The 27,376-nt window shown below is 41.7% G+C and overlaps 1 protein-coding gene across 5 annotated transcripts in view; it reads left to right on the forward strand.

Annotated features, from left to right (window-relative positions):
• LOC149248243 (SNF1-related protein kinase regulatory subunit gamma-1-like) overlaps nt 1–25,598 on the forward strand; it is a 156,103-nt gene extending 130,505 nt beyond the window's left edge. For 4 of the 5 annotated variants that reach the window (XM_089458381.1, XM_089458378.1, XM_089458379.1 and 1 more), the window contains 2 exons: nt 24,618–24,818; nt 24,915–25,598. In XM_089458381.1, the coding sequence (XP_089314507.1) occupies nt 24,618–24,818; nt 24,915–25,326 (613 nt within the window). In that variant the 3' untranslated portion in view covers nt 25,327–25,598. Of the gene's footprint in view, nt 1–24,537; nt 24,819–24,914 lie in introns of all 5 variants that reach the window. The other variant, XM_089458380.1, reaches the window with a different exon arrangement.
• The last annotated feature ends 1,778 nt before the right edge of the window (nt 25,599–27,376 follow it).

Below are 27,376 nucleotides of genomic sequence, written 5' to 3' on the forward strand. Positions count from 1 at the left end.
CTCTAGGAAAGTATGCGAAGGCGGCATTTCCTAGGAGCAACCACAGGGCCAAGAGTATACTAGGTTTGATCCACTCAGATATCTGCGGACCTATGTCCGTCAAAGCTCTCAGTGGTGCCGAGTATTTCCTTACCTTCATTGATGACCACTCGAGGAAAACTTGGATCTATTTTTTGAAAACCAAGGATGAGGTTTTCTGTTGATTCAAGGAGTTCAAGGCTCTAGTGGAGAATCTGACAGGTAAGAAAATCAAAGTCTTGCGCTCAGATAATGGTGGAGAATATGTTGATAAGGACTTCACTAATTATTGTGCTAAGGAGGTCATCAGAAGAGAGTGGACAACTCCTTACAATCCGAAGCAGAATGGGGTGGTAGAAAGGAAAAACAAGACTATTGTAGAAGCAGTTAGAGCCATGCTGTATGATCAGGATATGCCAAAATTCCTGTGGGCAGAAGCATGCAACACAACTGTCTACGTTCAGAACAGGACTCTTCATTGGGCATTGGGCAAGATTACTCCAGAGAAAGCCTTCATTGGGAAGACACCTAAAGTCAGTCATTTCAGGATATTTGTGAGTTTGGCATATTGTCGCATACTCGAAGAAAAGAGGAAGAAGCTGAATCAGACTGCAGAAAAGGGGTATCTGGCAAGATATAGCGAGAACGCTAAGGCATACAGGATCTATCTTCTAGGGAGCAGGAAGGTAGTAGTACGATGAGATGTAAAGTTCATGAAGGACAGAGCTTTCAGAAGATCTCGTGAAATGCCTTTCAAAGAGCAGTCGAAAGAGGATCTGTTGGTGTAGAGTGGTATGGAACGACTTACAGTTGTACGCAACTATCTGAGTACGGGATTGGGGGAATCATAAGACACTCTTTTCTTACTACCCGAAGTATTTCATGGTTGGAGCACATCTATGGATTAGTTTCAGTGCTTGAATAAGGGTTGGCTCCCGGTACCCGATTGATCCCGATCAAAATGACTTGTAATGACCGCTGTAACGATGGGAAAGCAAGTGCCCTTTACCATTCAGTCTGGTTAGGCTCTTCAACCAACGGAAGTGAAGAATCTTCCTCAGATCAGGAAGATTCTTAGGATTCGGAAGAGGAGCAAACAGAAGCACCTGTTGGCAGAGGAAGAACCAGCAGGGAGCTTTGTCAGATTCCGCGTGATGCAGAGAACTTCATTGGAGAGCCAAGAAACAGTAAAAGGGAGCGAAAACAGCCAGACAAGTATCAGGTGTTAGTAGCTCACGAGGGAGAGCCTCCCAGCTTCAAGGAGGCAGCTCAACATCAGGTCTGGCTAGATGCGATGGTGGAGTATAACTCCATAATGGTAAACGATGTCTGGGAGGTGGTGTCAAGGCCTCAAGACAGATCTATGGTAGGTTCAAGATGGATCTACAAGATCAAATATGCCGCAGATGACAGTATTGAAAAATACAAGGCCAGGTTTGTGGCTAAGGGGTATGCTCAAAAGGAAGGGATTGACTATGAAGAAACCTTCGCCCCGGTAGCCAGGTATACATCTATTAGGACTGTGATATCTCTTGTAGCCTAGATGGGATGGGAGATCCATCAGATGGATGTCAAGACGACATTTCTGAACGGAGTAATAGAAGAAGTATACATTGAACAACCAAAGGGCTTTGAAACTCATGAGAAGAAGTCTCATGTATGTAGACTGAAGAAATCCTTGTATGGGCTGAAGCAGGCACCAAGAGCGTGGTATGGTCGAATAGATGGCTACTTGCAGAAGATGGGGTTTGTCAAGAGTGACGCGGATTCGAATCTCTACTATCTGGTCTTAGAGAGCGAGCCACTTATCTTAGTATTATATGTGGATGATCTCTTCCTGAAAATTTCATCCAGACTTGTTGAACACTGCAAGAAGAATCTAGCCACAGAGTTCGATATGAAGGATCCGGGACGAATGCACTATTTTCTAGGGTTGGAAGTTTGGCAGCAGAAAGAAGAAATCTTCCTTGGGCAAGGAAGGTATGCTACAGAAATTCTGAAAAGGTTTGGGATGGGAGACTGTAGTCCTATGGCTACGCCAATGATCACCAACTGGAAGAAGATTGATGCATCAAAAGACAAAGATGTCGATCCCACCTTATACAGACAACTCATAGGGTCCCTGATGTATCTAGTCAATACCAGGCCAAATATTTGCTACGCTGTCAACACCCTCAGTCAGTTCATGGTGGAACCAAAGAGGGCTCACTGGGCAGCAGCCAAACACGTTCTCATGTATTTACAGGGAATAGTTGATTATGGGCTCTTGTACAACAGGGGGAAGGATATCAGATTGAGTGGACTCACTGATGCAGATTGGGTAGGAAGTTCAGTCGATCGGAAAAGTACCTCTAGGTACTGTTTCAACATTGGATCAAGAATAACCTCCTGGTGCAGTAGGAAACAGAAGTCCGTGGCTTTGAGCTCGTTTGAGGCAGAATATATGGCAGCAAGCACAGCTTCGTGTGAGGCCATATGGCTTAGAAAACTATTGGTAAACCTATTCAGAAGAAATATGGAGGCGACCAGGATCATGTGTGATAATCAAAGTTGCATCAAACTCTCTGAGAATCCAGTATTTCATGATAGGACAAATCATATTGATATCCGGTGTCACTTTGTTAGAGATTGTGTCCAACGTGGAGCTGTATAGTTGAGCTACACTCCTACAGGGGAACAAGTGGTAGATATCCTCACCAAGGCCCTTGGAAAGTCAAAATTTGACTACTTCAGGGAAAAGATGGGGATGGTAAAGAAACCCTTTCAGAAGTAGTGTGTTAGCAACACGAATGAAGAGGGAGTTGCAGTGCAGATGCAGTGTTGGGAGAAAGGACCAACAACAGCATAGATGCAGAGGGAGTTGCAGTGCAAATGCAGTGTTGGGAGAAAGGACCAACAACAACACAAATGCAAAGAAAGGTGCAGTGCGGATGCAATGATGGGAGAAAGGACTAGCAACAACGTGGACGCAGAGGGAGTTGTCATACAGATGTAGTAGTGGCAGTGGCAGAACCATGGGCAGCAATACAAGATTCAGCAGTGCAGAGGATGTTGGGCAGGGAGGCCTAGCATCAGCACAGGTACCGATGCCGGATAATCAGAGTAATATTTAGTGAGGTGGATTGTTAGAGCACAGTCCTCGCTAAGAGGGAGTGTTGATTTGGGGTAGCATCGAATGTGCTCTAGCCACGAAATTTGGTGGAGAGATTGAGGCACATGGGATCTCCAATACCCAGAAAGGGTTTGGGCAGATTCTAAACAGATCAGGAGATATTAAAATAATTAATATTTTTAATGGAGTCCCTGATGAGCTTCATAAATGGGTAATTATACAGGCTCATTTTACTTCCTAACCTAGTCAAATCAACCATTCTCTTAGTTTATTGTATGATTTTCTAATTATATTTATGCTTGTAGGGCGAGTTGAGTTAGTTATTATGCCATGTGGTCTAACATGTATTTAATGCAGATTATTGGTGGATTTCAAGGTCAAAGTCAAGGATCTAGTGGTCAAACTACAGTAGTAACTCGAAGTAGACAGAGGAGAGGACTTATAGGAGGGAATCCCCCTCATTTATTGCTCCTCACTTCGAATTCCCCTTCATTCAGCTCGGAGTACAAGCAGCCGAATCATGCACTAGAAGGCAGCCAAGCAAGTGGAAGATGATTGATAGTTATCTCGAGTTTTGGGAGCCAAGCCTCCCTGATTTTAAGGAAGCTGTTGGTAGCTTCAGATGTATAAGTAGAGAGGCCTAGGGCCTCACTAGGGTCGACTTTTTTTTGCTTGTGTAAACTCTGCTCAAATTTCGAGCTTACTATTTTATGACAGTTTTATGTAATCTTGCTATTTTTTGATAATGAAGATGGAATCATTTTTGAGTTAGCACTGAGTTACTTTAGAGGGCTGAAGCTCTTGGGTTAGGGCTCAATCCAAGCAACTAAGCTTCTCTTTACTTGTATTTGTATGCTTTACTTCAGTTTGTAAATTAGTTTGCTGTTAGATGTATTTCTCTTATGGTTAAGAATAGGTTGCTTTTGATGATTTAGTAGCTTGCTTCCATTTGTGCTTTTTGTAGTAGGTTAAGCAGTGATCAGAGAAGATTCAAAAGGCTAGCAATAGTTCCTTGGCCTCTCTTCCTCCCTCTGGGACCATGATTTGAGGCAAAGACTCTCTTGCTACCCCAAAAACACAGATTTTCCTCATTCCTAGGACTTCTAGTGTTTGCAGCTCTCTAGTAGGTTGATAGTCCAGTTTTGCTTTGCTTTAGATCTTCTTTATCATGTTCACTTCCTGATTTGCAATAGTCCTTTTGCATGCTTTCCTTTCTTACAAAATTTCCCAACATTTCCTTCTATACATCATAGTTTAGGCCATTTTAATGCAAAACTCTGTTTTTTCTAGGATGCACTCATTTCATTGGTTGACTGTCAGTTTCTATACAGTAGATCTCTTCCAGCAGTAGGCCAGATTATCATCAATCACACCCTCCATCTAATCCATGCCCTATAGGTCTCCCAAACCTCACCTCAATTCTACCCTAGTTTCCTTCATTTTTCATAGAACTTCTTCCTCTCTCCTTGATCAAACCCAATCATCTCTCTCTCTTGGTGATTCATGGTAGACCTTAGGCACCCTAACACCTCATTCCAACCTTCATCCACCTTTTCCACCCACTCTCACACCCTCAAAACAACGAAAATTTCTCTTGGCCTCCTCTTGTAGGCCTCCTGTAGTTTCCCTGTTTTCCTCCTATAGTTTTCCTGTGTCCTCCTGTAGTTTTTCCTGTAGGCTTTCTTTTGAAGGCCGAGTGTGGGAAAAGCCTCCAGAAGGCCACCTAAGACCTCTTAGGACCCATCCACACCATCCTACATCCTCCCAAGCTCCAAAACCGCCCTCTAACGCCACCTGTTCGCTGCCACACTCACACACAATAAATTAGATGCATGTTAAATTCACATAAAAACACATAAAAATCCAAAAATATGTTTTTTTGCTTATTTACTTCCAGAAATAGCATGGTTAGATGTTGTTTACTTCCTTGAGTAGGTAATGGCATTTCTTTCATGGTTTTCATAGTGTTTTTGGCAAAAGTAGAATTAGCTTGTTAATTAGGGTTTACTAGGTTTTGCTTTACATTCCAGTCTTTCTCCTTTTTGCAGTTAGAATAACATCTGTAGAGTAATCTTTCTTTCCTTTCATCATACATAGAGCTTCTTCTGAAATCTATAGAAGTTGGCTTGAGCTCCTAGTGATCTCGCGCCGGCTAACCAAGTGACAACCTGCAGTGAGAACTAGTACTTGTGCATATAGCACTGACGCTTCCAAGTTTGTTATGAACTATCGGGTTGATAAAAGTAAAGTTGGTAGCCTAGGAGTTGCAGCATTCTTGCTGCAATACTGGCTCTCACCACTTTTTGGCACCGTTGTCGAGGAAGCGTCAGAGTATTCTGTGATTACTGCTTTCTTCTATTTCCTATTGCAACATTCTGCTAATAGTTTATTTCGGCAAAATTAGACTAGTCATTTATTTTCTTTCAGTTTTGCATTTCTTTGCTTTCCTTTTCAATTCTGCAAATTTCCATTCAGCAAGTTCATTTCAGCTAGTTGCAATTTGTTTTGTTCAATCACAATTTCAGTTTCTGCAGGTACTTTCAGTGTGGGGAAAAAGAAACAAAAAACCAACAAAAAATATTTCCTTTCATGTCTCGTAGGAGTAGAGATAACTTAGCAAAATTTTTGCCCAACACCCCCATTGCTTCACATAGCCAACCTTCTCTCTTCTTCGGTGGCTATAATCAAGAAGAACCCTTAGGTGAATATCCAGACATATTTGAAGAACCTATAGGGGAAGAAGAAGAAGAAAACATTCCTCTGGAGCCAATGGCTGAAAACAAAAATGCTAGGGGAAATGGAGAGAGAATAGAGGGCACCTTCCCCATTTGGGAGACCAATGGGGACACCAAAATGAAGAATATAAGTCCTTCAGCCCTACCTCACTTCCATGGTCTGACTACAGAAGATCCTGACACCTTCTTGTTCGAGTTTGCTGTCATCTGTCGAACTTATGACTATGCAGAAGACGAGCAAAAGTTGAAACTGTTCCCTTCTACTCTCAAGGACGCAACACTGCACTGGTTCATGGGATTACCTGGCAATAGCATCACAACTTGGGTTCAGATGCAGCAAGCCTTTAACAACAAGTATCGACTTTTGCCACAGAGAGGAGAAGACCTGCTCACACATCATAAGATCAAGCACAGGACTTCCACCCCTTACCATCCACAAGCCAATGGGCAAGTGGAGGTCACTAACAGAGCATTGGAAGGGATCTTAACCAAGGTAGTGAGCAGCAGCAGAAAAGACTGGGCAGACAGATTAGTTGAGGCCACTTGGGCCTACAACACAACATGGAAGACCACCACCGGCTTCGCACCCTATGAACTGGTCTATGGGAAGAAAACTTTGTTGTCAATAGAGTTTGAATTCAATACCCTAAGGATGGCAGCTCAGTTGGACCTAGACCTCAGCCATGCACAAAAGGAGAAATCACTTCAGCTCAATGGATTGGATGAATATAGATTGCAAGCCCTTCTCCATACAGAGGTAGTTCAGCTTAAGAGAAAGATATGGCATGACAGAAATATCAGGGAGAAGCAATTCCAAGAGGGTGACTGGGCCCTACTCTATGATTCAAGATACAAGGATTTCAAAGGCAAGCTGAGGACAAGATGGTTGGGACCCTACACTGTGGAGAAATGCAATGACAATGGTTCAGTTCTAATCAGAACCATTGATGATGAAGCCATCCCCATGCTTGTCAATGGACATCGGTTGAAAGTCTACAAGAAACCCCTCTCCAAGCGAGAGTTTATTGAAGATTTGAATAAAACAGTGATGGTAGTGGAGCATGTCTTAGCTTCCACTTCACCCACTCATTGAAGAAAAAAGAGAAAAAATAAGGACTCAAGTGAAAACCTCCATGAGGCGCTTGAGTCCCATCATTGGGTTGAAAACCTCTTCTGAGGCGGCCCAGTGATGTTAAAAAAAAGGGAAAAGAATAAGATCCCTGGGTGAAAACCTCCCTTGGAGGCGCCCAGGGCAGGCAATTAAGGTGAAAACCTCTCTGAGGCGCCCTAGTTGTTTTCAAAAAAAGAAAAAGAAAGAAAAAATGAATTTTTATTGCATTGCAAGTTTGCAGGAGGACTACAGGGAGCAGAAGAAGGTGCCAAGGGGACCCTGACATTCATACCAGCATCCATCTCATCTTCTCCACACCTTCCTCCATCATTTTTGGCATCTCTTTCACCCCATTGTACCTCTTCTTCCAAAACTGTGTTTTCTACAGGAGGCTCTGTTTTTTCTATAGGAGGCTCCTGTAGGAATTACAGAGAGCCAAAAGTGTCTACAGGAGGCAATTTGAGGGACAAGAAAAGCTTCATGAGGAACCTATAATCCCTCTTACCATATTCAAACCTCCTTGCCATCATTTCCAAGCCTGCATCACACTCCAAGCATCATTATTATTTTTTTCCTTTCCAAAAAAAAACATAGAAAAACAGTTTTTTAGTTTTGAAAAAAAAACAAAAATAAAAGGAGGAAAAGGCACCATTAACTTTACCTGAAGCTTACCTACTATCCCTCCATCATTCATCTCCACCTCTGGCATCATTCTCGAGCTCCAAGCACAGGGAAATAGCTGAAGTTTCAAGGGGAGAAGCAGCTATAGGAGCGACTATAGGAATTCCTGTAGCAGCTGATCCCATAGAAGTCCAACACCAGCAATAAGGGACAACACATCTGAAGCTTGAAAAGGCACATGTAGCTCAGCTCCAGCAAAAGAAGAACCTGCAAAAACACACAACAACACATCAACAAGCAGAGACAGCATGCATGAAGGAAAATGAAGGCATGCAGCAGAGAAAGCCGTAACACCTCACAGCCGATGGCAACAAATACACTTGGATTACAGGTAAGTAGCTAAGTCACTACTCTATCTGCATTTATGTAATTAGGAATCATAAAAAGGCAACGAGATGGTTGAAATCGAAAGAGGGAAAGGTGGCTAGCTAACTTTGGCCACCTTCATTTAGTTGACTCCACTTAACCGAGATATCACCCATACGTGTGCACAGTCAACTCAAGCAAAAGATGCGAAGGACAGGTAGTGGGAGGAAGAGTTAACTCTGATGCAGTAATGAGGCGATGATTACGGGGGGGGGGAGTCATGATGACCAAGCAGGTGGGGACCAATGGTCCTAATCTGGGCAACGTAAACCTTGCCATCTCAGCACTCATAACCGAAAACAGCCATAACAAGTAATGAACACTCCTCCCTGCGCATTCTCACCACCTTTTCTTCAGTTTCTCCTCGTAACTCAACCACACAACAGTCTTCTTATGCCCCCACAACCTCGTATCCACCATCCTCCATTTATTTCCTCCATATTTTTGCTCTTGACATCTTCTATAGGAGCCCTACAGGTTTTTTATAGGAGCACCTACAGGAAATCTATAAGAGGGACAATGGGCTTCTACAGGAGGGGCAGTGAGTCATTTTGAAGGGAGGAAACGTGATTTTTGGCACAAATTTCAGTCTGAAGAGGTAGGGTTCATGAATGCCCTCTGTTGAATATCAAAATGTGAAAGAGTTGGTCTCAAATTGAAGATAAAATGAGTCTTTAAGAGGGTAGAAATACATATTTTTTTTCTTAAAAAAAAAAAACACAGTCCCCTCTGTTTTTCTATTTCACTCAAAATTCTTTGTCTCCACCTCCATATCTGGTTTTTCAAAAGAAGTACAGGCAGTATGACAGGGGGGTTTATGAGAAAAGAGCCCACTAACTCCACTAGACTCCATGCACATCCTCAAGTGGTGGAAATAATTACAAGGGCAAACTGGATGAATTTATTTGAGAAGTTTAGAGGGTTTGATGATGAAATTGCCCATGAATTTGCTCTCTCTGGTCTCTCACACAAGAACTCATGCTACTGTAACCATTAGAGGCCTCTCCATCGAAATAACCCCTGAATTCATTAGTAGGGTCACTACCCTCTCTCTTGGGCTGCCTTGGAGTAAAGATGAGAAAATAATTGGCTAGGCTCCCAAGAGGAAAATTTTCCAAGATAATGAAACCCCTGTTGAAGACAAAAATGGAATTAGGAGGGCTAGTGTACCATATCCTTGGGATGAGGTTAGCTACCAAGTGATCAAATACATTTCTTGTGAGGGGAGGCACGCCATTGTTTATGGATATCATTTCAGAATCCTCCAAGAATTGAGATATGGCATGGATACCCCAGCACATCAAAAGCTCAGTATCCCTTACTTTCTTCTTCAGTCCCTCATTGACTCTAGCACTAAGGTACAAGAAGGAAATTTACAGCAGCTAGCTCACCATGGCCTAACCTAATAGAAGAAGCCCTCCATACCCTTACAATCCCTATAGCATGGGAAGTTTTCAGAAATATGATAGTTGAGGGTGACATCAAGGCATTAACTTATGATGTCAGTCCTGCTGTCAGTGAGGAGGAAGAACAGCAAGGAGGAGAAGATGAAGCCAGTGGTGACATAGCAGAGCAAGAGAGGAAGGAGGAAAGAAAAGAAATAGAGGAGGGGAGAGTTGAAGAGACAGAACAGGAGGTAGAAAAAGAGACAGAGCAGGAGGAGGAAAAAGAGACAGAAGAGGGAGAAAAGGAGGCAGAGAGGGCAGAGCAAAGAGAAGAGTCCCCTGAAACTTTGGAAAGAGAAGTAGCAGCTGCCCTCACTGCCCTTAGTACACCAGTCAAGCAAAAGCAGAAGAGGAAAAGAAAAACCTCCATGTATTTCAGGGCAAGGAAGAGTACTAGAATTAAAACAAGCAAACCTCAGCCCTCATCAAAGACTCCCATTAACATTGAAGATTCACCATTTGCCAAGGTGAAAGAATCTCCTTCCAAGACACCCATAACCTATGAAAGGAGGACTACAAGATCTTCTACATGGAAGGGAAAGGCAATTCTACAGGACCCCAAACCAGACCTACAAGAGGCTAAAATAGTCCTACAAGAGACACTGTCCAAACTACAGGAGACACAAAAACTTGAGGAAAAGATAGGAGGACAGCCAGAGGTGAAAGAGGAAGCACAACAGCTACAAGAACTTGAGCCCCAACCTAATCTTGACTCTCATTACAGACTACTTGAGGGAGGCAAGATAATCCCACAGAAATTTGCAATTCCACTGTTTTTCGAATTGGAAAAAGAGAGAGTGAGAATGCATAGGTGGATGTAGATAGCCAAGTCCAAAGGAGTTGAGGATATTGGCCACATGGAAGACAAACTCAGGGAAATGGGCAGGGAATTGAGTGCTCTCAGAGACAGAGAAGCCATTACAAGAAGCCACCTTGAGAATGAGAATGAATTACTAAGGAGGCAGCTGCAGGAGAAAGAGACTCATTTGGCATACATGGCCAACTTATCCATAGAAGCATTACAATGCAGAACACCAGCCAAATCTTATGGCCTCTATCTGAAGGATCAATGGCTTCAATTCCAAATAAAAACTTTGGCACAAAGAGGCATAATGCCTTTCCAAGACTACAGGCAGTTCATGGATTTGTGTGACCAAAGCACCTCCGAGGACAAAGCAAAGATGGCAGAGTTCTATCTACACAACATGGCCCTCACAGACCTGAATGTGTGGGACCCCAATGCCAAGCTAGGGGATTTGCAATTAATGGCCATGGCGTCATGGATGAACCATGAAGAATTGAGGGTAGTAGAAATGAAAAGATTGTTAATAAAAGAGCAGAATGAACCATTGATGATAAGAGCTGAGCCATCAGATCCTATGGCACTCATCAGCGCACAACCTGTTTGCCAATGACTCTCAGTTTGCCCCTAAATATCTAGCCAATTAGGAACAAGCATTGCACACTTTGAAGATATGCTTAGGCTACTTGGGGATGACTGTGTGCATGCATGCATGAGAAGATGGAACACCCTACCCCATAGCTTGCAGATCAGAGAATACCATTCCCCCATGAGGCTGAAGGAGGCATTGAAAAGAGTGCCAATGTACAAGCGCTCCATGCAAAAGCTGAAGGTCAACTAGATTGGCCTCAAACTGAGTCCTCCACTCATATTAGGCATGCTGGAAGGCAGAAGAGAAGAAGAAGAGAAGGAGTAGTGGAAGGACATAGACAGAAAGGCAGGATTTTATGGAGAACATGAGCAGACCACATCAGAAGCCTGGAATGCTAGGGAGGCCACTAGGGCCATGAAAGACCAAGAGATTGACTAGGTTGCTCAGAGGATGAGCAACACCTTCAGTAGGGGGGTGATGATGAGCCTCATAAATGGGTAATTATATGGGCTCATTTTACCTCCTAACTTAGTCAAATCAACCATTCTCTTAGCTTATTGTATTATTTTCTGATTATATTTATGCTTATAGGGTGAGTTGAGTTAGTTATTATGCCATGTGGTCTAACATGTATTTAATGCAGATTATTGATGGATTTCGAGGTCAAAGTCAAGGATCTAGTGGTCAAACTACAACAATAACTCGAAGTAGACAGAGGAGAGGACTTATAGGAGGGAATCCCCCTCATTTATTGCTCCTCACTTCGAATTCCCCTTCATTTAGCTCAGAGTACAAGCAGTTGAATCATGCACTAGAAGGCAACCGAGCAAGTGGAAGATGATTGATAGTTATCTCGAGTTTTGGGAGCAAGCCTCCCTGATTTTAAGGAAGCTGTTGGTAGCTTAAGGAAGCTGTTGGTAGCTTCAGGAAGCTGTTGGTAGCTTCAGATGTATAAGTAGAGAGGCCTAGGGCCTCATTAGGGTCGACTTTTTTTTTGTTTGTGTAAACTTTTCTCAAATTTCAAGCTTACTATTTTATGACAGTTTTATGTAAGCTTGCTATTTTTTGATAATGAAGATGGAATCATTTTTGAGCTAGCACTGAGTTACTTCAAAGGGCTGAAGCTCTTGGGTTAGGGACCAATCCAAGCAGCCAAGCTTCTCTTTACTTGTATTTGTATGCTTTACTTCAGTTTGTAGATTAATTTGCTGTTTATTGCTCCTCACTTCGAATTCCCCTTCATTTAGCTCAGAGAACAAGCAGTCGAATCATGCACTAGAAGGCAACCGAGCAAGTGGAAGATGATTGATAGTTATCTCGAGTTTTAGGAGCCAAGCCTCCCTGATTTTAAGGAAGCTGTTGGTAGCTTCAGATGTATAAGTAGAGAGGCCTAGGGCCTCATTAGGGTCGACTTTTTTTTGTTTGTGTAAACTTTGCTCAAATTTTGAGCTTACTATTTTATGACAGTTTTATGTAATCTTGCTATTTTTTGATAATGAAGATGGAATCATTTTTGACCTAGCACTGAGTTACTTCAGAGGGCTGAAGCTCTTGGGTTAGGGACCAATCCATGCAGCCAAGCTTCTCTTTACTTGTATTTGTATGCTTTACTTCAGTTTGTAGATTAGTTTGCTGTCATATGTATTTCTCTTATGGTTAAGAATAGGTTGTTTTTGATGATTTAGTAGTTTGCTTCCATTTGTGCTTTCTGTAGCAGGTTAAGTAGTGATCAGAGAAGATTCAAAAGGCTAGCAACAGTGCCTTGGCCTCTCTTCCTCCCTCTGGGACTATGATTTGAGGCAAAGACTCTCTTGCTGCCCCAAAAACACAGATTTTCCTCATTCCTAGGACTTCTAGTGTTTGCAGCTCTCTAGTAGGTTGATAGTCCAGTTTTGCTTTGCTTTAGATCTTCTTTATCATGTTCACTTCCTGATTTGCAATAGTCCTTTTGCATGCTTTCCTTTCTTACAACATTTCCCAGCATTTCCTTCTATACATCATAGTTTAGGCCATTTTAATGCAAAACTCTATTTTTCCTAGGATGCACTCATTTCATTGGTTGACTGTCAGTTTCTATGTGTAGATCTCTTCCAGCAGTAGGCCAACTTACCAGCAATCACACCCTCCATCTGATCCATGCCCTATAGGTCTCCCAAACCTCACCTCAATTCTGCCCTAGTTTCCTTCATTTTTCATAGAACTTCTTCCTCTCTCCTTTAGCAAACCCAATCATCTTTCTCTCTCTTGGTGATTCATGGTAGACCTTAGGCGCCCTAACACCTCATTCCAACCTTCATCCACCTTTTTCACCCACTCTCACACCCTCAAAACAACGAAAATTGCTCTCGGCCTCCTCTTGTAGGCCTCCTGTAGTTTCCCTGTTTTCCTCCTGTAGTTTTCCTGTGCCTTCCTGTAGTTTTTCCTGTAGGCTTTCTTTTAAGGCCGAGTGTGCGAAAAGCCTCCAGAAGGCCACCTAAGACCTCCTAGGACCCATCCGCACCATCCTACATCCTCCCAAGCTCCAAAACCGCCCTCTAACGCCACCTGTTTGCTGCCACCCTCACACACAATAAATTAGATGCATGTTAAATTCACATAAAAACACATAAAATGAGTGCAGATTAGAATTGCTTCTAGGGTTTCAAATTTCACCAAGATGATGTGATCATCTTTAAAGTCCTTCGAGTTACCTTGCCTTATAGATAACTTGATGATGACTAGAGGATCCAAATTTTTTTGTTGTTGTAGAATACTACTTCGATCTAGGGTTTTATTCTTTATTGTAGATCTTGATCTTTTGCTTTGATAACCTTCGACTTGCTTAGATGCCTTTCTTGAAACTCGATCCTTGAGTGTCTCTTTGATTAGATGCCCTTCCTTTGACTTTAGCACCTTAGCTCCAATACCATGTTGAGAAATCTAGGGCATTTGCATTAGGTGATTTCTTTTTTATTAGTGATTTCTTGTGAATGCTTTTTACTTGTTTAGATTAGAATCTTCTTCATGTTAGATTATTAGTGTTCTTCATCAAACAGTAACCAATGCATGAACATAAATACACAAGAGACACAACATGTAGGCTATAAGCCAGGGCCAAAACCTCTCACTCTTTGAGAGGAAAAATTGCACAAATTCTTCTTATAGAGATTCCAATTGATGAATACCAAGACCAAGACCCTTGACCTATTAGCCACTCCAAGACCAAGACACTAATTCTCTAGACTGTCTTCTCCTTCCTCTTCTCGGTTCCTCCTTCGCTTTGACCTTGAGATCATCTCCTCTAATTGTGGTATATATATATTCATCTGAACTATATCCTTCTGCTATAGCATCGAGACTCTTTCTTAGACGTCTGAACCCTTATTACTTTGATATCCTTTCATCACTGATCCGAGCTCCTTATGTACTTTGTCACTGCAACTGTGATCCGAATTCTTTGACCTTCAGAGATTCGAACTTCTTGTGATCTGAGCTTATGTGATCCGAATTTATCACTGCCTCTTTCCACCCGAAAATCTCAGAGATGCATTTGAGCTTCACTGTCCTTTATCACTCGAAATATCAGAGAGATCCGAAGTCTTTCACTGTGTTTATATCTGAACTATTTTGTTAGGGTCGAACCCTAACCCCTTAATAGGGTCGAGTCATAGTTATAGTTAGTTAAAGAGTTAATAAAGCCCATATTAATAATTGTAAGTGGTTGACCCGCATTTAAGAAAGGGACCACAGTTAGTTGCAAACAGGCCATGGTATTAGATAGATGGTATTGAGAGAACCATGGTAATGACCCATGGTATTGTATGTATGAATCCTATATAAAGGATAGAGACTCCCCATTGAGGAATATTGAGTCTTATTTTGTAATCAAGCTCTGCTCTGTTGGAGGCTGCCCCCTCGAAGAGGCAAGTGAACATTGCTTTCATCTCTGAATAATAAAATACTTGCTATTTTCTCATTTTGTTCTGTGTTCTGGGTTGTATTTCTTCGTATATTTGGTATTCTGGAATTTCTCGCAGGTCAAGAGCATAACAAGTGGTATCGAAGCACTTTCCAGGGCCGGTGGTACCTCCATTTCTGGCAGGCCTTTTTTTAGGCTAGAGACGTGTTCCGGCGTCTTTAAACCACGGGATCTGTCGTTGAGCGCATAAACCTGCGGATTTGGGGAGGCATGCACGCAGGAAATGCAAGAGGTGGCCACGCTTGTGGGACTCCCTTGTAACCCCTGTGGGTAACCCTTCGAGTAGTAGCGCATTAGACAGAATCACGCATGGACTACCTTCCATGTACCCTCTGGGTATATCGTAAACCCTCTAGGCTCACCTGAAACCTTGCCTTAGATAAACCGTCGGTCGTCTTGCTGCTACAGTACACCGAGAAAAACACTAGAGGAGATTACTCGCGCGTACGATAGGGTAGTTGGGTAGTACGGCTAAGGGTACGGTTGATCCTCCTTAGATTGGGCTGAGTACTATTGTTGGACCCTTACGTATATTGCGATCTGTAGCACCTGACACTCCTTTGAGACCATAGTTCCCTCGAATCTCTGAAGATCACCCATTATCTTATTTGCCAGATCAGATCTAGCAGTTGGGGTTCTGTCACCGCCGCAACAATCAGATCCACTAGTTGAGGTTCTACCGCCACAGTACCATTTAGATCTAGTAGTTGGGGTTCTGTTGCTGCCGCAGTCCAACTCACATTCAGCAGTTGGGGGTTTCACAGGCAGATCTGACCATTTGCGCAGTGAGGCTTGTGGCTCCTATAGCTTGGGCCGATTCTCGCAGGACATTGGGCATGATCAAGTTTTCTGGAATTTGGCCACTGCAGTATTGATCAACGGGGAGTAAAAAAAGAAAGTCTGAGGCCTTCTCAGGACGCTTACAAGAGACTTAGCCCATAAGAATCAGGACGACGAGCTGATCGTAGTGGTACCATTCACTTGTCAGCTTCAATTTTCAGGCGGTCCCAAATTTTTTCAAAGTGATGACAAGTGACCAAGATCTGTGTATGGTAGCAACCAGAGCTCAAGTCATGGCCAACGAGAAGATCGAGTGCCTTGAACAAAAGTTGGATTCTTTCCAGAGCCTAGTGGACCAGATGAAGGAATTCTTGGCACAATTCAAAGTGAGCACGTCGGGGTTGCATTCGGAGGCACATGGTATTAATGAAGACCTTGAAGGAGAATCTAGCCATCATCTTCACTTCCATGGAAATCACCAACATTCCCACCCTTGCCCACCCAAGCTGGACATGTATAAATTTGATGGCTCTAATCTGGCAGTATGGGTAGCACAAATGGAACAATATTTCATTCTGAATGATATCCAAGATGATCAAACTAAACTATGTGTGGGAGCCCTTTACTTGGACCAAGAGAGATGGCAATGGTGGCAGTGGCATCGAAAATGCTATCCCGGGAACATAACTTGGCAGGTGTTCTCAAAATCTCTTTGTGATTGCTTTGACAGAGAATCTAATTTTTTGGGTCATCTTACTAAGCTCCGACAGACAGGCACAATAAAAGACTACATTGCAGCCTTTGAGACATTGGCCATCCGCACAGAAGGTCTGGGAGATGAATTCTACTTGGAATGTTTTATAAGTGATCTAAAAGAAGCCATCCAAGCCCATGCCCAGATGCACCTCCCACCTACATGGATGGACGCTTGCACAAAGGCTATCGAAGTGGAACGTGCTTTAGCTACTCAGTCGCCTCGTCCAAATTTCATAGCCAAGGGACGCCCCACCCAGGCTCAAGGCCCTACCCAAACACTTAAGGTTCAAAAGGTGTCTCCAGCAGAAATGGCTGAAAGAAGAAAACAAGGATTGTGCTACTACTGTGATGACAAATACTCCCCCGGGCATAAATGCAAGGAACCCAAATTCTTTCAAATTGATGTTACTGATCACAACTCATCTGAGGACGAAGTTGAGGAAACCCAACAGGACAATGAACTCCCAGCTATGCTAGAGGAACCAGTTATCTCGCTACATGCTTTGGCGGGCATTTCTATGCCCCAAACTCTCAAAATCAGAGGCTTTATTAAACATCGCCCTGTAGTAGTATTGATTGATAGTGGCAACACTCATAACTTTATCCATCAGCGAGTCGCCGAAGCTGTTCATTGTTTTGTCAAGGCAGTCTCTAATTTCCAAGTCCAGATTGCTGATGGGGGGACAATGAAATGTGAAGGCCGTTGCGAAAATATCAAACTTCAGATGGGAGACTACCACCTAAAGACCCACATGTTTGCGATTAACATGGGTGGTTGTGACATTGTCTTGGGTGCTGAATGGCTTCGCACACTAGGCCCAATCACCATGGATTTCCAGGAGTTATATATGAGCTTTAAGCAGAATGACCACATGCATACCCTCCATGGACTCCAGGCAGGTGCTCCTTCTATCATCAGCTTGCATCGCATGGAAAAGTTGTTGAAAAGGGGCCATGATGGAGTTATTGCCCAGTTTAATGCCATCCAGGCCATCGAGTCCACTACTCTTCATATTCATCCTGACATGCAACCGGTCTTGAATTGACACCAGCAGGTATTTGACAAACCTAAAGAGCTTCCACCTTCTAGAGGGGAACATGATCATAGCATCACTTTGGTCCCAGGGGCACAATCGCCAAATGTGCGCCCATATCGATATCCTTTCGCCCAAAAGAATGAAATTGAAAAAATCATCAAGGAATTCCTTGAAGTTGGTGTCATTCATCCTAGCATTAATCCTTATTCATCACCAGTGGTCATGGTGCTCAAGAAAGATGGGGAATGGTGCATGTGTCTAGAATTCAGGGCCCTCAACAAGCTCATGGTCAAAGACAAATCCCCTATCCCGGTTGATGATCTGCTGGATGAACTACATGGTGCTCTATTCTTTACTAAGCTAGATCTTCGCTTTGGCTATCACCAAATACGCATGAAAGAAGTAGACATTCCCAAGACTGCTTTCCGAACTCATGAAGGCCATTATGAATTCTTGGTCATGTCATCTGGTCTCTGTAATGCCGCATCCACTTTTCAAAGCCTCATGAATCACCTGCTAAAACCATATCTCCAAAAATTTGTCGTCGTTTTCTTTGATGACATTCTCATCTACAACCTAACCTGGGAAAAACATCTTCAACATGTAGACCTGCTCTTGCAATTGCTCTGGAATCACAAATTATTTATCAAATTGTCCAAGTGCTCTTTTGGCATGGAAGAAGTCGAGTATTTGGGCCACATTGTGGGTCGTGAAGGTGTTCGGGTGGATCCCAAAAAGATACAGGCAATGCAAGATTGGCCCCAACCAAAAACCTTGAAGAGTTTGAGGGGATTCTTGGGTCTCACCAGCTACTATTGCAAATTTGTCCGCAATTATGGTTGCATTGCTAGACCCCTCACTAACCTTCTCAAGAAAAATTCATTCCTCTGGATTGATGCAGCACAACAGGCATTTATGGCTCTCAAACAGGCCATGTGTTCCACTCCCATATTGGCACTACCCGACTTCACCAAATCTTTTGTGATTGAATGTGATGCTTCAGGTACTGGTATTGGTGTTGTCTTAATGCAGGAAGGTCGACCCTTGGCTTTCACCAGCCAACAACTGAGTGGGAAACATCTGGGACAATCTACCTATGAGAAGGAGATGATGGCCATCTTACATGCAGTAGATACCTGGTGACCATACTTATTGGGGCAACGTTTCCAAATCTGCACAGACCATCAAAGCCTCAAATATTTTTTGGAGCAACGTCTATCCTCGCCCTAGCAAAATAAATGGCTGGCCAAAATTCTGGGATATGATTATGAGATAATTTACAAGAAAGGGCGTGACAATGTAGTAGCGGATGCTTTATCACGCCAATTTGAGGATGAAAGCACCCTGCTATCAATCTCTCTTCCCATACCAGATTGGATTGAAGAAGCCCGCAAGGAATGGTTTTCACACCCCTCTCTCTCCCAACTCATTAATAACTTGAGAGCAGATCCTAATTCCTCAGTTGGCTACTCTTGGAAGGATGAGATTCTTCGCTACAAGGATAGAGTAGTTATATCGCCGACATCCACCCTCAAAACGCGCATTTTGGCAGAGTTGCACTCATCTCCCACTGCAGGCCATTCAGTGTTTCAGAAGACTTATGCTCACAATCGTCGTTCTTTCTTTTGGACAGGCATGAAAACTGATATTCTTACTTTTGTAGCAGAATGTGATGTGTGTCAACGCCACAAAGGAGAAACAGTCAAGTCACCATGCACCTTACAACCATTTCCCATCCCTGCCTCAATCTAGATGGATGTTTCTATGGATTTCATTACTGGTCTTCCAAAGTCAGGCAACAAATCAGTCATCATGGTGGTTGTGGACAGACTTTCTAAATATGCTCATTTTTGCGCTCTACACCACCCATTTACCCCCACTTTGGTGGCTCAAGCTTTCATGGACTAGATCTTTAAACTGCATGGCATGCCCACTTCCATTGTGTCTGATCGTGCCCTGACTTTCACCAGTAACTTTTGGTAAGAACTTTTCAAGCTACAAGGCACCCAACTCCAGCTAAGTACTTCCTATCATCCCCAAACTGATGGTCAAACTAAAGCAATCAACAAATGTTTGGAGACATACCTAAGGTGCTTCACTTCAAAAAAACAACATCAATGGGTACAATGGCTACTTCTCGCTGAATGGTGGTATAACACTAACTATCATGCAGCCACCAAGATGACTCCATATGAAGCAGTGTATGGCCAACTCCCACCTTCACCTACTTCTCATATCCCTGGATGCTCTAAGGTGCAAGCAATAGATCAACTCCTACAGAATCATGCAACCATGCTAGCCCATCTCAAAGATAATCTCCATCAAGCTCAGAATCGCATGAAGTAACAGGCAGACCAACATCATTCAGAGCGCACATTTCAAGAAGGGGATCAGGTATTCTTGCGGCTGCAACCATATAAGCAAACATCACTCAAAGAAAAGGGCTGCCAAAAATTAGCTCCAAAATTCTACGGACCTTATCAAATACTTCAGCGCATTGGAGCAGTAGCCTACAAGCTAGCCTTGCCACCAACTTCAAAAATCCATCCAGTCTTCCATGTATCATGCCTCAAGAAAGTGGTGGGGAATAATTATAGAATTCAAACCAGTCTACCTGAATTGGATGAAGAAGGTTCACTCTGGCTCCAACCTGAACATGTCCTTGATACGCGAGAACAACATTTGTGCGGCCGCACTATCAAGGAAGTCCTCGTCAAGTGGAAAGACACCTCTCCAGAAGATGCGACCTAGGAACCGGCCACTACTCTTCAGCAGTTTCCGCAGCTTCCTTGAGGACAAGGCTCCTTTTTATGGGAGAGGGCATGTTAGGGTCCAACCCTAACCCCTTTATTTATGTAATAGGGTCGAGTCATAGTTATAGTTAGTTAAAGAGTCAATAAAGCCCGTATTAATAATTGTAAGTGGTTGACCCACATTTAAGAAAGGGACCACAGTTAGTTGCAAATGGGCCATGGTATTAGATAGATGGTATTGAGAGAACCATGGTAATGACCCATGGTATTGTATGTATGAATCCTATATAAAGGATAGAGACTCCCCATTAAGGAATATTGAGTCTTATTTTGTAATTGAGCTCTGCTCTGCTGGAGGTTGCCCCCTCGAAGAGGCAAGTGAACATTGCTTTCATCTCTGAATAATAAAATACTTACTATTTTTCTCATTTTGTTCTATGTGCTAGGTTGTATTTCTTCGCATATTTGGTATTTTGGAATTTCTCACAAGTCAAGAGCATAACATGTTCACTATACCCATCTAAATTCCATCCGAAATTCTGACTGTAGATATCATCCGAAAATCTTAGAGATAGATCCGAATTTTCACTGTGGAAATGCGAAGAGTCTGCCCACGTATTTATAGTGGTTCGTCCATAAAGAAGTCAACTTGTACTTATGAAGAGGTTTGTCTTTATATAAGTTGAGTCGACATGATTATATTGAGGCTGACATCAAGAGGAGTATTAGTGCTTGTCGTTGGAGGGCTTTCTAGACATATTATAGACTCAAATAAAATGTTGTATCTCCAAGAAGGGTTCTTCATACATGGCATAGACTCTTTGACTTTTAATGACCAATCCTAGGTCTCTCAATGGGAGCCATCTAAGATAAAAGCACTTGCTCATGAAACCCATGAAGCAAGGCTTACAATAATAATTTTATTTTCTTCATTACATCATTTACAAAAGTCACAGTTACATGTCATTATGAAGACTGAACCTAGTTACACTTCTGAAGAAAATTTTGATGTTTGGATAATTTTCATATGTCTTGGAGCTTCTTGATGGCAAGTTTTTGGATGCTTGGATATATTCTTATACATGTAAATACATTTTAATGCTCTTCTTTCTTTCTAATTTTGTCACATACATTGTTGTTGGGATTTTGCTATACTAGGGCTTATTTGTTGCATCTCTTATGCGAAGTTGTGGAGATTTTGTTTCTGGATAGTGAATGCTTCATGTATGGGCCATGTACAATGAATAAATATTCCTAGGGATGTTTCATTACTGAAATTCATCTTAACAAGCCATTTACCTTGCAAAACGAAGTATAAAGTCTTTGAAGTTGCTTTTGTTGTCGACCTAGTGCCAAGCAAAGTTGTTTTTGAGGCCTCCTTGACCTAGAAAATTCAAAGGTCCATAGTCATAATTCTACCTGACTCCAGTCTCCCCAAAGGATTAGGCACTGGTCCACCCAAAGGTGATCACCTTAAACCTATTTTCCTTCTCCTCTTTCCTTTTCTCTAGGTCTAGTCCTTTAGGTAACCTAGGGCATCAATTATCTCATGATCTAGCCATCCAAATAATTTGATTTTTGGTCCACAACTGCGTTGGTGTGTCCTCAAGAAACTCTCCAAATTTCACGAGATTTCGACGGTGGGATCTTGAGATATCACAAGCCATAGCTCGAAGACCAGTTCTTGCCCTTGGTTTCCTTTGGGCTAGAAACCTAACTGGGATCCTTGCATTGCCATTCATTGAAAATTCATTCCTTGATCCCATTCCCCTCCCTAATTATGTCAATCATATCATTGGTTGCTAAATCCTAACCCCTTGACCGAACCTCGGGTCCACTTGGTCCCGTGTGGTCCCATGCACTATCAAGGTTAATTCTCCAAAGATCACATAGAACCCAAGTTTCCACAAGAATTCTAGGACTTAGGGATCTCCTTTATAAGACACATACTCAAAACAAGCAAGCCACATATTTGAGCTTCTCTTGTGAATAGGCTTCTAGGATCACCCCTCGCCGTATCATTTGTCCATCCATTTCATGATCCTTATAATAATGGGTCTCCTCCCATCGGTGAAAATCCGTAAAGAGTAGGGAGATTTAGCTGAGGTGACAATGGGCTATCACTCCATTGTTGCCCTTAGGCTAGTAGTAACCCTTCAAGGATCCTCTTTTAGGACCCCTGCTAGTTTGAGTGGTAACACTTCCTTCCTAGATTTTAAGAATAAGTCTACATTATCATTTTTATCATGATATTATTTATAAAACATTACAAATATAACTAATTCTTTGTCTCTTCTTCAATGAGAATTAAATTGGTCCCTTGTCTTTCCTTGTCGTCCCTGATCTTTAGTCTTTTTTTCCACTTTTGCTTTTGTACCTGCAAACATAAACACGAGCTGAAGTCCATATAAAAGAACAACCATCCACCGGAATGCATGGGTCGCTAGCCACTGCAACCGCTGGTTTGCTAGGATATTCTTTCATGTACGTGGTTCATCGGACATCCAATTGTAATTGTGTCACAAATACCTTTTATTTGTACCCATTTTTCCCCTTTTTGTCTCTGTCATCATCTTCCACCTGTGTTTCTGGCTTAACTCTAATCCTTTTCTTCATGCCCCTGCATCAAGAACCTTTTCTTTCTGGGTGGGGAGAAGATACATTCCAACTTTATGAGATCCCAGAGCTGGCCTTGCCCCTCATATAGTACTGCAGACTCCGGAGAAGTGTTCCAATTAATACTTTGCCTCTTGGTTGGCTTTTCTTGACCTCCTAGGATTCACCTTTTTTGGCCTTCACCCATTTAGTTATATGATTTTATATTATTTTACATTCTTATCGTAATCATTTTTGTCTCCTTTTTGGGATGTTTCATGCATCCTCGTTATAGTGCTTATTGTATTCTCTAGTCCTTTTGACGTATTTTGGCCTTTCGTGGATGTTAATATAATATTTCATTTTATTTCTACAGCATCTTAGAACTCCAAGAACAATTGGAAGTAAACACACAATTTCTGGAGGTAAAACTGAACACAATATGATGTTATCTTTGAACAGAATAAAATTGGAATGTAAGAACCTTTTCTTTCTGGGTGGGGAGGACGTACATCCCAACTCTGTGATATCTCAGAGCTGGACTTGCCCCTCATAGAATAGTGCCGATAAACGTTCATTTTTTTTTATGGCCTCAAGGGTTAGGGAAGTTTCAGTGGGATGGCAGGCACCTGCCCAGGATCTCACAGTGCATCCCAACCCCCCTTCCATGTCCTCTTTGGATCCTTCGCATGCCATTGTTAGGATTTGCATCAATCCTTTCTCAAAGCCTATGCCATCGTTAAGCTTTGCATAAACCCCTTCTCAAAGCCTAATAGTGATAGGGATTTGCATCAACCCTTTCTCAAAGCCTATGGCATCGTTAAGCTTTGCATAAACCCCTTCCCAAAGCCTAATAGTGATAGGGGTTCCCCTTCTCCATCCGCCCCTTTTAGTATTTCTATCTATGATGTTGGTATTGAGCTTGACCTCCCTCTTAGCCTGCTCGTATTTCTATCTATGATGTCGGTATTATATATATCTAGCCTCTGCTCCTTTTCTTTATTTTGACATCATTTGATCATGCTCTTTCATGTATCGTGTTTATGTTAGTTTAGCTTAATTTACTCTTTCAGAGTAGCCCTTAGTTACTCCTTACTGCTGATTGTATTTCCCCCCCCAGTGCTATTGACAAACCTTTGGTCAATCGTTGGACATCAATATGATGATCGCATATTATCTCAGACAATGCAAGATTTACAGTGTAGTTATGTAAGATGCAGAACCAAGAGCCAATAAATACTTCCTGGAATCCTCTGTCATCGAATAAGAATGAATAGTGTAAGAATGAAACCAACAGATATTCTCTGAACCTTTTGATGGAAATACGAGAATATTCTGCATAGGCTATTTATATTGTTTGTGGCTTGTAAATTTTGCGATTTAGTTGTGCTTTTTATGCTGAAACTTTTAAATTTCTGGCTGGCATCCTTATGACATCCAGCAATGTAATATTATTTTTTTGAAAACTACGTCATATATTTATATAAAAGTATTTACAAACAGCAAGACAAAAATGCGGAACGGTATCCTTTGTTGTCTCTAAGTTTCGAGATTGGGTTAGGTTATTCAGATGCTGCAGCCTTTAGAGCTGTTAGGCAGTCATGCTTACCCATTTTTATGCTTCTATTGCTCTTTAAAAAAATTGCTCTATATCTAGTTATATTGTATTTCCCTTTTGCTTCTGATGCTGCTTCCATTTTTTCTCTCACACATTACTGTCTAGGTTGTAACAAAAAACCATTCACCAAATGATAGTTTGTGTAAAATGCACTCCAAAATAATTTTTTTTCTGGCAGAAGCTTTACAACATTCAAGCTCTTATTTTCCAAGAAAGAACTCAAACTCCTCTTGTTATGCTTTTGTGCAACCAAGTCAGATTCTGTAAGGAGCAAAGTGCTGGACAAATCATCCATCTATATGGAGACCAATATATAATTGATGCCATGGACTGTTTGTGGAAGCACCGTATTAGTGGGGTTCCAGTCATTGATCGCCATAGTAAAAGAATTCTTGGTAGTGTCAGGAACACAGACGTACGGCTTCTGCTGGATAATCATAAGCTTTTCAGCGAAAGGAGGTAGTTTGAACTTTGTCTTATGAGGATCATAGTATGCAGTTCCTTTCCTTCACATTTCACACCTTTTGACCTTTTCATATTTCTATTTGATGTCAGGACGTTGACCATTAAAGAATTTCTCAATTCAGAAGTTCAACATAGTGATACAGACACTTCTTCTCCGATGTCAGTGGAAGAAGGTATTGGTGCACTTTTGTCGGCTGGAACTCTCAGCCTGAGAAATGTTTCTCTTCCAAAGATGCTGGATCCTGTAACAAGTCATGCAAGCGATACCTTAAAGATAACTATGGAAAAGCTTGTAAGAGCAAAAAGCGACCGTAGTTTTTTGATTAATAATGAGCATGCAGTTTTTGGTGTTGTCACCCTTAGAGACATAATCATTCAGTTTGCTCCACCATTTGTGGATTCTTCATTTGAGTTGGGAGGGTTTTTTGAGACAGCTCTGGAACAAACAGGATGTACGATGGAAGGTGAGACTATTGTTTCTGCCAATCAGCGGCGATCTTAAAATTCTAGAATCCTATGCTGCACTCACCAGGACCCCAAAATGCTTATCCTTATAAGACCAGAATAAAAGGGTTCTTTTGTCCAATTAGGTTTATGTTCACTAGCTATGAAACATGTTTTCATGTGTTCAGGTATCTAGTATATGTTATTGATCCCATAGCTGTGAAGGCTGTCAGCAAACACTAGTCATCTGTTTGTCATAGAGGCTGGGATTTCATGCACAGAAATTTCTACGGGGATGAATTTATTTTTAATGGTAATTTTTGCAATGCATTAGCTAAGTGTCTCCATTATTTTACATATGGAGCTCAGCAAACACTAGTCATCTGTTTGTCATAGAGGCTGGGATTTCATGCACAGAAATTTCTACGGGGATGAATTTATTTTTAATGGTAATTTTTGCAATGCATTAGCTAGGTGTCTCCATTATTTTACAGATGAAGCTCACAACTGGTTTTTCTTTGAACTCGATATCTGAATTCCTTCCTAGGGGCTCCAAAAAAAAAATTGCATAGCCTATATACATGATTTTAATACCCTTACGTGGAATCTCTTGTTTTGACAATATATGGTTTTAACACCTTAAGATTCAAATATTTAAGGGTAGAAGTGGCCGAATTAACTTTTGAGTCATTGACCTTCGAAAGAAATGTTTAACTATGTTGCACTAAAACTTCCTAAGAGAGTAACGGCGGTCACGAATTTGCGAAAACTAATCTATTGGTCCATGATGATCATCAATTTAAAATTCATGTTTGTCTCATCGGTTATTCTGGCTGTTTTGCTTCCCTTATTGATTGGCTGTTATATTTAGCTCCTATGACATCAATTGCTTACTGTTTAGTATATATTTACTACTAAAACCATTTTTGGGGATTCAAGAAGCATGGCGTGGGTTTGCTTGAATAAAATTTCTAAAGTTTGCTGACAGTACTGCCTCACGGCCACCTTAACCACTTACATCTTTTTAAGGTTTTGGTCCTTCTTTGGGCTCCCTAAAAGTAAAAATTACATCGCTGTGGACCTTAGCCGAAGAAAGTTACATCACATTTTCTTAAAGAAATTGGGGGCCTCTGTCACTTTCATTCTAAGTCACATGACACGAGGACACGAGACACGGAGGACACGTAAATACGAGTATTCAATACGAAACGCAGCGACCTGGAAACAGGACACGGGGGACACGTTTTATATATATTTAATAAATATATATATATATATATATATATATACCGAAATATAGTTTTTTATCCATATTAAATTGCAGGTTGCAACTTATCTAATCAAATTAAAATATAATTACTTCTCAAAGTTCATAGTTCACTTTAAAAAAATAAATAGAATCAAAATTTACAACTTACAAGCACATAAGAAACTAAGTAGTAAGTACTTACTACTAATTATAAATTTAGAACTTAGATATTAAAACCATAAAATGCAGATTTTCCATTAAGTCATCAAAATCAAAATGTATCACTGTTCAGTGTTTACAATGTACATAGATAGATCATAGACTATAGTAGATACTGACTCCTGAGAGAATGCCAATGGAAAATACAAAAGAGTAGATACTAGATACAAAATAAGTAGGAATATCATAGCTCGGTACTGGTCCATGAGTCATGACTCATCACTCTATCAATAGTCCATGTCCTCTATGTCATAGTCACCATCACTGCCACTGCCATTTGACTGTACTCCATCCTCCTCCTCTATGCCCAATCCAGGATCTGCTGCTGTGGAGGATGACCCCTCAAGATGCTGTGTCTCATCATCAAAAGTCACTGGCTCTAGCACTGGGTCATTAAGATCCATGTTGGCTAATGCCAACTCAATACTGTCGTCCAAGCCCATATCATCAGGAACACATCCCACATCTTTGTTTTTCCCTTCAACCACTCCTGTCTCTGCCTGTAAATAAGACGAAGGTTGGTGTGCACATACACCATTGTCTTCGCCCTGGATTGCTCAAGCCTGCTCTTTTTCAAACTATATAGATTCCCGTAAGTGCTCCAATTCCTCTCACAACAAGAAGATGAAGTAATTTGAGA

Source organism: Pinus tabuliformis, chromosome 7 (genome assembly GCF_031772625.1).
Source record: "Pinus tabuliformis cultivar Carrire ecotype Pingquan chromosome 7, CPIR1, whole genome shotgun sequence".
In the NCBI taxonomy this organism is placed as follows: Eukaryota; Viridiplantae; Streptophyta; class Pinopsida; order Pinales; family Pinaceae; genus Pinus; species Pinus tabuliformis.